General features: G+C 50.1%; 1 protein-coding gene across 1 annotated transcript in view; it reads right to left on the bottom strand.

The window, feature by feature from the left end:
- LOC101930897 (twist-related protein 2-like) overlaps positions 1-9,330 on the bottom strand; it is a 43,728-nt gene extending 34,398 nt beyond the window's left edge. The window contains exon 1 of the mRNA XM_005312358.4: positions 8,614-9,330. Coding sequence (XP_005312415.1) covers positions 8,636-9,121 — 486 coding nt within the window. The 5' untranslated portion in view covers positions 9,122-9,330 and the 3' untranslated portion in view covers positions 8,614-8,635. The remainder of the gene's footprint in view (positions 1-8,613) is intronic.
- Between the last annotated feature and the right edge of the window lie 3,946 nt (positions 9,331-13,276).

The raw sequence follows: 13,276 nt of genomic DNA, 5'->3' as shown, positions 1-13,276 counted from the left end.
ATACAGTTCCAGCAAAGTCCTGCAGGAATTGGTTATGGCCCTAAGCTATTTAACATTTTTATCAATGACCTGGAAGAAAACATAAAATCATCACTAATAAAGTTTGCAGATGACACAAAACTTGGGGGAGTGGTAAATAATGAAGAGGACAGGTCACTGATCTAGATCAATTGGTAATAGGGTGACCAGATGTCCAGATTTTATAGGGACAGTCCCAATTTTTCACATTTGCTGTCTGGTCATCCTGCTTGGTAAATAGTGCACTTGCAAACAATATGTGTTTCAATACAGCTAAATGTAAATGTATGCATCTGGAACCAAAGACTGCAGGCCGTATTTATAAGGTGGAGGACTCTATCTTGGGAAGCAGTCACTCTGTTAAAGATTTGGATGGTGGATAATCAGCTGAACATGCGCTCCCAGTGCGACGCTGTGGCCAAAAGAGCTAATGTGATCCTGGGATGCATAAACAAGGGAAACTCGAATGAAAGTAGAGAGGTTATTTTACCTCTGTATTTGGCACTGGTACTGCGGGAAGATTATGTCCAATTCTGGTGCCCAAAATTCAGGAAGGATGTGGATGAATTGGAGGGCTCAGAGATGCGCCATGCGGATGATTAACAGATTAGAAAACCCGCTTTATAATGATAGACTCAAAGAGCTCGATCTATTTAGCTTGACAAAGAGAAGGTTAAGGGGTGATTTGATTAGTTCTACAGCACGTATCTACATGGAGAACAAATATTTGTTAATGGGCTCTTCAATCTAGCAGGGAAAGGTCTAACGTGATCCAGTGACTGGAAGCTGAAGGCAGACAAATTCAGACCGAAAATAAGGCGTACATTTTTAACAGCGAGAGTAATTAACCACGGGAACAACTTACCAAGGGTCATGGTAGTTTCTCCGTGACTGAAAAATGTTAAATCCAAATTGGAAGTTTTTCTAAAAGCGGCTCTAGGGATTATTTGGGGGCAGGTCTCTGGCCTGTGTGAACAGCAAGTCAGCCTAGATGACCACAATGATCCCTTCTGGCCTTAGAATCCATGAATCCACATGCGCACACATGCAGTGGAGTGATTGCTCCTTATTCCCCTCCCTCACACAACTCAGGATGTGCCCTGCCCCTCCGGTACCTCTTACCCAGCTGGAAAAAATGATGCGATGCCAAATGAATTGTCCCAGCTCAGAGCTCCCTGGTGCCTCCCAGAAGAGCTTGTTCTCTCAGGCCCAGATCCCTTTGATCCCTGATGGCTGTGTATTTATAATCCATCAAGAGGATGGGAATGAAGTGCAGGGGCCAGAATGAGGGGACACACGCACCCCCACACTTGGCTGAATTCAGATCCACTCCCTATGGGAGAGAAATTGGCTCCAGCTTGTAGGTGACTCTGCTGGGTTTTCCTAGCAGGGACATTGGGGTCGGCTCCCTCTGCCGAGGGCCCTGAGGATCAGAGGGACTGTGGTGGAGACTCCAGTGGCCCATAAGAACTTGGCTGCTCCCCAACTCTGGACACAGAGCCATTCCCACGTGGTGTTTTGCAGGGTACTTGGCTGGTCACTGACCATGCAGCATGAGGATGGGGGTGGGGGATGTACCTGTGTACGTCGGGAAGGGGGCAGGAAGCGACACTCAGGAGGGCAGAGAGTAAGCGTGAACACTGCAGGAATGCCCCACAAGGCTGCAGAGCTCTTCCCTGCTCTCCTCTACCAACCAGGACACAGGAGCCCCCTGAGCTGTTCCAACAGTCACTGAACCCCCCATTGTGGGAGCCTCCCCCCAAGCCTTTTGTCCAGTCAGATGGTCTAAAGCAGCCCCACAGCCGTGCAGGAAATCCTTGACATGTTGGTCTCCCTCCTGGGGCCCCGCTGCTGGTCCAGCAGTCAGGGGTTGGTGCCAATGCTGGGCTAGGCCTAGGTGCTAGGGCTATTGCGATCACAGCCCCCATAGACCTAGAGACACAGCAGGGGCCATGCCATAGGTCTTTTCTTCCAAGGTAGACGTACCCTGCGAGCACCTGCTCGGGGCAGAGGCAGACGCAGCTGTAGCCACACACCACTGCCCACCGAACTGAGCAGGCTAAGGTGAAAGCATCAGTGCCCTGCATGAGAGCAAGGGGCCACCTGAGACAGGTAGTGAAGAGCACTGCACAGGCGCAGACCCAGGTCTGGACCCGGCACAGCCAACTGAGGCAAACAACAGCTGGTATAAATTGTCATAGCTCCACTGAAGGCAAGGAAGCACTGAGAATTAACAGCAGTCAAGGCTCTACCCCTGGATATACTTAGATAATACGTAGTCCTGCCATGAGTCGACTAGATGACCTCTCAAGGTCCCTTCCAGTCCTAGGATTCTATATTTAACATGCACCCTACAGGGCCAGCACTGTAGAAAGCAAAAGACGTAGAAGAATAAAACACAAAGAAAATCTGGTCTACTATTTCTGCAGCAATAAGAGTGAAACATCGCTACGGAAGGAATCTACTGTCAACAGACCCCTCTCTGCTACTTCTTGTGGCCTAGTGAACGTGTTAAAAGTGCAGAGAAATGCAGCACCATGGTGATGGGCAGCCTTGTAAAAACAGCAAGGTGACAGACAGGTATGGACCCACAGGACACTACTTGAGTTCTGCTCTGGCCCAGCCAGAGGAAAAGGCCCTTATTAATGTCTGACTGTTACTGAGGGTTAGAGCCTTGCAAAGAAAAATCCCCCCTGTGGGGCAGTGGGGGCTTAGCAGAATCCTCCATAGGAGCCAGACCAGGCCAGTCTGGGCCTGGGGAGTCACATAAACACCCAGCACAGCTGGGGAAATTACAGAAGAGAGAATCCTTTTTGTCACTTTAAAGCCAAACGGTAAGGCAGAACTGCAAACAACACCGGCCTGACACTAGAGCCCCAGCTCGACTTTCCACTTCTCTCCCCCTGTGGCTGCCCAATTAACCCCATACCAGATGCCCCCTCTCACATGGGGAAGAGCCTGTGGACCATTTAACTTTCATACTTAAGAACAAAGTGTATGAAGGGCTCTCACTTCCAGCAGTGTAACCCCAATGGTTTACCCCTGAATAGCATTACACAGTTGCCACAGACCTTTCTCTTTCTTTCTTTCTTTCTTTCTTTCTTTCTTTCTGTTATAATTTTGATGTACCCAACCAGACCAATCAGACAGGATTCTGTTTCCCTGATCCATAGCACGATTTTCATTGGCAGGATCTCACTGCCTTTTCCTGAGTCCATGACATTGTCCCAAATCGGCTGCCCAAGCAGGCGCGGATCTGGAGGAGGAAGCCTCCCGCTTATCTTCCCCTTTGTTGCCTGATGCTTTAGCATTATTTTGTAGGACCTCGTTCTAAAATAGGGGGAAAGGAAATAACTATCCTACAGAGCAGACTCCGATTAAGGGCACCAGTCCTCAAAAGGCAAGTGCTGAATTCCATCAGAGGCTTTTCAGATTGGATAACTGTGTAAGGGCATTGTAAAAATACAATGAATCCAAGGAGCCAATTTAAAGTCAGTCAGAGAATATCACCCTTAACAGCTCCAGAATTTTTTTCCCTGGAGATTTTAAATTATACCCTCATTTTCTCCCCATTCATCAGGAAAAGGAACAAGGCATCAGTTTTAATGCGCTCAAGATTTTTTTTTTTTTCTGAAAATTGCGAGCTCGGTGGATTTCAAACATTCACTTTTCTTGCCAAGGGGCTCCCTCCTCACCCCCAATGATGTCTCCTGCTTCACAAGCATATATGCACACTCAGCTGTTCAGCGGCCTTTGATATTTAATAGGCAAGGTTCCAGTGGAGACAAGTATACTGCAAACTCAGTAGGCATTAGCTGCTTTGCATTATGAAATGACAGCCCCATTGCAAACACTGCATTCGCTAACTGACCGGCGAGAGAGATGCAGCCTTTGTAACTAAAGAGCATTTCCCTGAGCGCTGCTGTTTCTTCCTTTTGCCCTCTACCTTGTAAGTTCCACTGCCCATTATTTCCCTGCCTAACTTGGAGCTGTCAGTTGGTATCATTGTGGCAGGAATGCACAGTACAAACAATCATCCATTTTGGAGACCAATGTATCACAAAAAGACCAGGGTTTCTAGCAAGCATTTTGGAGCCATCTGGGCTGAATATGAAACAGGACTATTAAGAACACCAATAGCTCTGTATTTACAGGACTGGGGGGATATTTACAAGAGTTATTTCACTGAAGGGGCTTTCACTCATCGGTTTATCATAGGAACGAAACCCCTGCCAAACACGGACCAGTTTAACTACATGCACACGCAGTCCCAGAAACAGATGCAGACGTGCACATCTTAGGAAGCCCGACACCCACATTCACGCTGACACGTGGCTCAGCATTTGCAAAAAGTGGCCATTGATGCCAGGGACTTTCATTCTCAGATGTCCCGCTGAGGCACACAGCATGGGAAAGCACTCCATCTCTAGAGACAACCCAAAGCACGCAGGGCATTAGCGGCTTGTCTTGACCCAAAGCCCAGTGAAGTCATAGAGTTTCTTTGCATTGACTCAAATGGCCTTTCGCTCAAGCCGTAGATGACCGAGACTGAGCTAACTTTCTGCGAACTCACCACTAATAAATGTTTGCTACACTGTCCAGTTGGAGCAATAACAGATCTGTCCGTATTAACTTCATAGGAACAAAACTCGCCTTCTGACTTCTCTGTCTGAGTGTTTAAACTGCTGCCTCCAGCAGTCACACTTACTACTGGACCATCTTCACCCTGGTATTACATTAGCAGAGTCACTTTCAGCACTAACTTCACTGGGATTGCACAATAAATCAGTGCTAATTAGGCCTAATAGTTAACGACCCTATAGAGGTTTCAGAGTAGCAGCCGTGTTAGTCTGTATCCGCAAAAAGAACAGGAGTACTTGTGGCACCTTAGAGACTAACAAATTTATGACCCTATAAAGGACACTTAAAGAAACACCGTCAACTTAAAAGCCACATCCTGCCATCTGACTGTATTTCACCCACTGTAGTTGCGTGGGCACCCACACCTCACAGTGACAGGCACAAGAGGCAACCAACTCTAGTTTTCAGTGTACTACCATGTCCATGTAGCGGCATTCTGTGCAGAGACAGGTTGTTTCCATGCTTCCCCGGTTGTTTGAGTGCCTCACAGCGACAGGACAGAGACAAACATCTTTAAACAACAGGGAAACACCATTGTAAAATAACAAAAATTGATCTGAGGTGAAGAGCAGGTGCCAGGGTGTGTGTGTGCACGCGCCCGTGTGAGTGAGCGGCTCAGAGCAGGGGCCGAGGGGTAGACATAAAACCTGAAAATACTTTTAACTTCTCGTTTGGACTGTTTCGATTTTATGACAATGGTGCCTTTGGAGTGTGTGACCTAAGGCGGTTTCTCTTTCCATGAATCCTGATTAAAGGCCCAACAGTGATTGCATCCGCTGCCTGAGCGTGCAATGAAGCCATGACCCTGCTGCGGTGGAAAGAACTGGCGCAGGACTAGGAGCAAATATAACGCTGTGGTGATTTGCAAGACCCCAGTGCATGGGAGGGGTGATAAATCCCCATTGGAATCCCTCTCACTGCACTGCTATCCAGAGCAAACAGAGGAGGGTCCTACCGAAATGGAGCACCCAGATACTGGGCAAGCACAACGCAGAGACTGGCAGTGATTGAGGTCAGGGATGGAGCTCAGGGGATTTCCACAGCCAAAGGGAGCAGCGAGCTTTTGGGCATCACATTGGAACAGCCCAATAAATACTCAATTAAATAATAAATGGTCAGAAGTTGCCTGTGATTCTCTGTGCCGAGTTTTCACTGGTGCCCATCATGAGACGCCTCACCCCCGGTTTGCAAAAAGAGCAGTTTAAATGGGGTGCCAAAGGCCACATTTCAGGTGTTGTTTCTGCGCTGCTTGGCCCCGCTGATTTGCAGAGTGACGGGCACCTCCAGGTGAGGCAGTGAGGAGCCGGGTCTCAAGTTGGGCCCCAAAATTGTTTTTGGTGGGAGTTCAGCAGCGAACCTGCTTTGTGATTTGTAGAGCCCACGAGGTGCCAATCTGCTGCGTTGGGCACCTAAAGAGCGTTGAAATTCTGGCCCTAACAGCCAAAGCCATTAAGTAATGAATGGTTCCAATAGCAATGACTGAGAACCCAGCAGGTGCAGAGGTAACTGGTCAGAGGGGTGCTGTATGGAACGGCAGAGAGTTCCAGTCACTGCTGCATAAACCTCAGATTACTGATGCCCCTTCCCAGGAATCACCCGGGATTTGGTTCAATTTAGAAAGTAAAACTCTGGCTCCAACTCCTGCCTTTGGGGAGCCCAGTCCAGGATCAGATGAAACTGACAAAGCGGGGAGCGGGGAGGAACACGGGACTTGACCTTCCGGTGGTTCAAGAGAGAAAGAGGCTTTGGGCGCCAGGCTTCCCCATCTCCTGGCATAGGCGAGAGGGTGAGCAAGCCACGGGCCATTAAACAGAGGCCATACTCGCAGCTCCCTGCTAGTCCCTCCAGAACTGAGCTCTTGCCTTTCACCTCACATTTTAGATCACTCTGTGTACAAAGCCTGTTATCCGAGGAAGGATAATTGCTTGACAGTGGTGTGTGGGTTTCATACACACTGGAGCGGGCACAGATTCCATTAGGCGGATCTGATACCTTGATGTTTGTTTAACAAAAAGGGTCTGTAGCTTCATATTTACATTGAAACCCGTGAAGGGCCTGATCCCGCCCACACTCACCATTATGGGTCTGATTCTGAGCTAACTACTCCATTGAATTCAGCGGATTTACTCCTGACTGAAAGTGGGGCATTGAGAGGGGAATCCAGCCCCCAAGACAATGTATTTGAGTAAGGAGACATGCTGGATCAGGTCCTAATAAAAGAATTCATATCTAGAAATAAAAATCAAAGGAGAAGGGTCATTGCATGTTGAGAAGTTTGGTTGCATCTCCCGGGGGGAGCAGAAATAACACTGACGTGTTCCTCATGAGCTTAGCCTCAACCTAGACGAGTGTGCACCATAGGAGCCGGACTGACACAAGGCAGAGCGGCCAGTTGCTGATTAACTAGGTGCTCCACTCTCCTGTCTGTCAGCATCCAAGGGAAGCCAGACATATTGATCCCAGCACGAGGGCCACGGCAATGAGGCCGGGAGTCCAGGAAAGAGGACCTGGGCCGATCCACGGGGATGGAGCAGGAAGGTGGCTGCCGTGAGCTGGATGCGCGTCCATTTGGGGGATTGGAAAAAGGGACCGGTCATTTCTATGGATAATGAGAATGTCCAGAGCCCCTGTCATTAATGCTACCCAACATCCGGGAAGGGCTTTGGGGCGTCAGCCGATAGCTAATTATTAGAGACCACATCTGCTACGGCAGGATTCTTACACCTTTCTCAGCAGCATCTGGTGCTGGGCGCGTCGGAGTCAGGACACTGGGCTAGATGGACTGTGGGTTGAACCCAGTCTGGCAATGCCCACGGCCCTGTGTTCTAGAGAGGTTTATATCCTAGGAGATGACTGCAGCTGCCATTCCCAGGAGTTGGCTTTAATTGTTATTACTATTTCTCAGTTGTCTCGGCTATCCAGGGATGGCAAGGGGTTGGGATGGGTCTGCGGATGCTGTGCTGTCACCCTTCCTTGCCCTGGCCTCCCCATATCCCTTAGTGCACTTCACGGGACTCTCTCTGCCCCTGCAGCAGCTCCTGGCTGTCAGAAATCAGTAATTCGCTGATAGGTCTTTGCTCTCCTTTGTCAGTGGCTGAGAGGAGCAGAGCCTGAAGCCCAGAGAGTCCTTGGATGGCATTTGCGTGAGGCTGGAATGCATATAATATCCCGACTCAGTGCAATGTCTGCAGCAATATGCGTCTGAAACTCCATGTCTCCCGCATCCTCCCGGGAGTACGTTATTCCTGGCATACTACAGCTAGGCTGAGCTCCCATCAGATCAGAGGAGGTTACTGTTCTCTACCCTTTTAAACAGTGCTCCAGGAGAGTAACGGGGCAGCCTCTGCAGGCCTTGGCCCCTGTGCCACTCCACTGACTTCAGCGGAGTCACTCCTGATTTACACCAGTGCAATGAGCTCAGAATCGGGGACCGCATCTTACAAGAATGCTGCATTTGGGGTGCTCGGTGCCGTAGCTGGGCCTGATTCGGTCTCTCTTACACTGGTGTATTGATTTCAGTAGAGCTGCTCCTGATTTAAACCGCACTCTCGGGCTACAATCAGAGGCTAATTCTGATTTTAAACTCCTGTTTTAAACCTTTCATTAGCTGGCCCTTAGAAACAACCCCCCATTGTCGCTGGTAAATTAAATCAGTTGCTCTAGGGCTCTGCTGCTCAGATCCCTCCAAGGTCCCATTAACGTGAGTGGCGGCTTGGCAATGAAAGCTATCCTGTTAGCTTCGGGGTCAGCTACCTCGCCTGAGCACCGGGCTCGTCGCGCGTCTGGGGTTTGTTCAAACGCACTGCACATGGCGGGGTGGGGGGAGAGATGACATTTCCTTCCCCTGGAGAAGCTACAAATACAGCCGGGGAGGGGCCCGGAGAAGGCAGGAGGGAGGGATGCAAAGGCAATGCTCTCGGTGGCGCCGGGCAGCAGGAAGCGTGTTATACATACCTGTTGGCTGGATCCTGCAGGCTCAGTGAGATGCTGACATGGACCAAGCCCCTTCCATCCTCCAGACAGAGAAGGCGTAGCTGAGCCTCTCGTGGGCCAGGTAGTTGCAGCTGGTGATCTTGTGGTCCAGCTCATCGCTCTGCAGCACCTGGTACAAGAAGTCTATGTAGCGGGCGGCCAGCTTGAGGGTCTGAATCTTGCTGAGTTTGTCGGAGGGCAGCGTGGGGATGATCTTCCGCAACTCGGCAAAGGCATCGTTGAGTGACTGGGTGCGCTGCCTCTCCCGTACATTGGCGATCACCCGCTGAGTGTGCACGTCCTCGAAGGACTGGGGAACGGGGCTGCGCTTGCTGCGCTTGCCCTGCGGAGAATGCGAGCCACAATCCTCCACGGGTTTGCCCATCTGGCCACGCTTGCGGAGACATTTCTTGTGAAGCCGTTCGCCCTCCTCCTCACTAGTGACCAGGCTGCCTTCGGGGGAGTCTGGGCACATGCTCTCCTCTTTCATCTTCTCAGAACTGATCCCCTTCAGCCCAGGAGTCTCTCCCACCTGGCAGGCACTGGGGCCTTGGACCTCACAGGATGGAGGGCCTGCAAAGGCCACAGTGCATCTGGAGAGGCAGCCTGGAAAGCAGACAAAGCCAGCCCAGGGAGTACAGCCCTGACGTGTCCACTGGCCAGACTTCCCAAACTTCCTCAAGGCTCGGAGCCTCCCCAACCTTCAAGGAGCTGGGTGGTTTTTTGGGTTTTTTGTTTTTTGGGGGGGGGGAGGGCTAAGGAGAGGAGGGACATTTGAATAACTTTGTGGATGTCCTTTGCTGATAGGGCAGGGAGGGCTGGGGGAGGGGCCAAGCGCAGACCAATACAACAGTGCAAGGTAATGCAAACATCAGTGAAGCTTATGGGTTCCAGATTTCCTTCCTCCCTTCCCCCGCAACACACCCCAAGCCCTTAGGCACAGATGCTCCTGCCTGCTGCCCGGATGTCAGAGGAAGTTCCTTCTGCTAACCTGAGCAACAGGAACTGCAGCGAAGACGTTTTTTAACAGCCCTCCCTCAGCCCGTTAAAGTCAGTCACAAACATTTACTTCTATGCCTGATCCCTGATTTTTGATCAAAGCCTTTTATCTGTGACAGAGTGAGCTGGAAATGTGGAAAGACATGCTGTGAGATGGCGTGTTTTGGACAGAGCAAGACGGTACAGTCACTAGATCCAAGAGAAGATGCAGTAGCTCAGGCCATACTCTTCTTAGGAAGCCGGGGGATCCTGAACAACCTGCATGAAGCTGGAGTTGCATCTAATCTATCTATCTATCTATCTATCTATCATAGCATGCAAGCAGACACAGAGAAACCCCAGCCCTCTCCTGAAAGCAGTGTTAACAAAACTGTTGACAAAAACCAATAAACTAAAAAAATCCCAAAGCATTAAAATCGTGAAACTAACCAGAGGTGTGTCTCACATTACCACTCAGTCATTGGCTTACGGATGTTTCTTGTGCCCCGTCCTTCATCTGTACAATGCCTAGAATATTTGACTCAATCCTGCATCTGGATCAGCTAGCATGGACCCCTTTGTCTGCACAGAGACTCATTGGACTGTTCACCTACAGAAGTGCTGCCTACCCTTAGGGGTGAATTTCACCCAGGAAGAGGTCTTTGTCCAACACTAGTGACTCCATTTATTATAGATGAAGTATAACAATACAGAATAATGGTGACATTTGCTAGTATACATTCAACCACCGAACTTTGAATCTATGTTAACTTCATAGTTAAAGGCCTCATCCCTTGAACTACACCCTAAGGAAGACTAATGACTGTACTTCTGCTGGCACAAGAAAATATGTAGTACATGAGTGCTATAGAGAGAAAAGACCTTTTCATCTCAAAAGTTTAGGGGAAATTTTTCCAAAACCCCTAAGTGACTTAAGAGCTTTAGTCCTATTGACTTGCAATAACACTTAGGGCCTATGTGCCTATGTCACTTTCAAAAAATGGAACGTAGGTTTCTCAGTGATTGGGGTCCTTTTAAAATGTTTACCCTAAAGTCAATAAAGAAAAACTGGCCCATTCTGAGAATAAAATTGGTGTAAGAAAACAAAGGGAGATGTGCAACATGGGAGGTCGTAGGAAGGAAACTGTCTGTTATTTCAGAAGTAGTATATGATTGTATTATAAGTGCTCATATACTACAGTGATGAGGGTCATATACGTAACTAGACAGACAGACAGAATCTGTATCACGATGTTCCATACACACAAAAGGGCAGAGTTAACGTCCACATTTCCTGATTCATAAGTGAAAAGCGGTGTTAATATTGTGCACGGTGCTAATATACTCTTAAAATAGGTTACCATAGGGAATAAATATATTGGACAAGTCAGGTCCTGGGACTGCTCCCAGGAACTTCTCACTAATAAACTCTAGCTAGCTATCCCCATCCACACCCCTCTATCTTTTGTGCTAGTGTCCATCACCGTAGTATCTGAGCATCTCTTGGATTAATTAGGTTGACCTGGTGAGGGCCCTAGTGCATTTAATGGAGACTTTGGGCCAGTTCTTCAGCTGATGTGAATAGGTGGAGCTGCACTGACTTCAGTGAAGCTGCACCAATTACACCAGCCGAGGATTTGGTCCTCTGCCTTTTCTTTTTTCAATTTATAATTCAGGGGAGGACTTTTCCCCCCGACCCTGAAGGTCCTGGGTTTCCTCTATAGCCTCTGGTGGGGGCTTTGCGATGCCACTTTGAAAGCCTAACGTGGTCACTGACTTTGTGGGGGTGTACAGTGGATCAACCAGTCTACACCTGAACACACACACAGTGCACACCCAACCCAAACCACTGGGGTCATTGATAACCCTGAAGCTGCACAGTCAATGAACTCAGGCTCCAGCGCGCTGAGAGGACCAGATTGGATGCCACAGAAAGCTCCCTGCTCCCAGCCCCTTTCTCGTTAAACCAGGAGCCAGCAGAGGTCACAGATACCCTCAAGCCCCACCCTCCCGTTACCTCTGCAAACCCAGCCCCTCCCATTCCCTCCTCAAACCCCACCTCTACCATTCCCTCCTCACTCCACACCTCTGCAAGCCCCACCTGCTCCTACTCCCCTCTGTCACTGACAGAGACTCCCGCCTGCTCTCTCTTCAGCCCCTCTCACACTCTTCAACCTCTCACCTGATCAGGTTCCACTCCACCCACAGGGTTCCCCCTGAAACAAATCCACTGTTGGCCCAGGCTCTCCCTCAGACCACTGCCCAGTCTCGCTTCTCCCTTCATCCCCAGGCTCGCTTGCTCTCCATAGTTGCTCTGCCCATGAGTCCCTTCCTGACCCTGTCCAATCTGGCTCTGCTCTCTACACTCCACTGAAACTGCACTCACTTCCTGGCCAAGTCTCAGGGCCTCTTCTCCATCCTCCTCAGTCTCTGAGTGGCTTTCAGCACCACTGACTTTCATGATTCCGTCCTCTCCTCTTGCCTGTCTCGTTAGGTGAGTCACCCGTCTCCCCTCCTCTTTTCTGTGGAGGTCCCACAAAGCTCCATCCTTGGCCTCCCCCTCTTTACCCTCTCTAGGTACACTTAGCTGTAAGAATAGCCTTCGTGCCGTCTTTCTCCTGATGATGCACAAACCTACCTCTCTGCTGATGAGCAATCACCCACCACCTCTTCATGGATGTCCAGTCATCATCTTAAACCCAACATGGCCAAAACGGAGCTCCTCCTTTCCCCCCATCCCTCCCCCTCCCACTTCTGCAGCCACTGTGGACACCACCACCATCCCCTAGGCTTTCAGGCCCCTTCCTGGGTGCCATCTTTCACTGGTCCTTACAACAGACCGTTCTAAGCTTTGCCACTTGTCCTACCACAACAGCTCTAAATTCTGGCCTTTCCTCTCCTGCACACAGCCCAGAACCTACCCAAGGCCTCCTCACTTCCCCTGGCTCCTCCACTCCTGCAGCCCCGGCTCTATTTAGAAGGCTGCTGCTAAGCTGGTCTTCTCCGCCCGTGGCTCTGAACACGGCAGGCCCCTAGTTGAGCCCCTGGCTACCCCTGCACCTTCACATCAAACACAAGCATTTTGTCTTTACTGTTAAAGCGCCTTCGTAATGGAAACCCCACCATTCCCAGTCTCAGACCCCTCTGGGCTGTCTCCACGCTGCCCCTCTGAGTATAGGGAAAACGCCTGGACAAAATCCAAACAGCTGTTGCCTTCTCTTCCTCCAGGTGCCCAGATCACCTCAGCTATGGTGCCCACAAAGCCATCCTGCTGAGCATGCACTGTGACTACCCTTCCCTCACCCTTTGCCCTCCCCCATGCAGACCTTTATCAGACTCAAAACAACAGCTACAATCCATGGGCCAGTCCCCTGCTCACCGCCCCGCTCACTGGCCTGTGTGCTCTATCTGATCCCTGCCATGCTCCATTGCTGTCTTTAGATCATTGTCCGGCGATGGCTGGGGTAGGCTGTTACTGTGGTTATGCAGTGCCCAGCAAGGGGGTCCTGAAGCCAGCTGGGGCCTTTGGACATTTGGGTGCATGGCAGTGACAAGGCTGGAAGGGGACACTGGAAGGACGGGGTGCAGCCTCCTAGCCAAGAGCTGATGGGATAAATCAATGACTGGCCCCAGCTGCGATCTGGACAGTTCAGGACCCAACCTGGAA

The sequence above is a fragment of the Chrysemys picta genome, chromosome 22 (genome assembly GCF_011386835.1).
Source record: "Chrysemys picta bellii isolate R12L10 chromosome 22, ASM1138683v2, whole genome shotgun sequence".
Taxonomy (NCBI): domain Eukaryota; kingdom Metazoa; phylum Chordata; order Testudines; family Emydidae; genus Chrysemys; species Chrysemys picta.
This window is presented reverse-complemented; position numbering and strand designations above follow the sequence as displayed.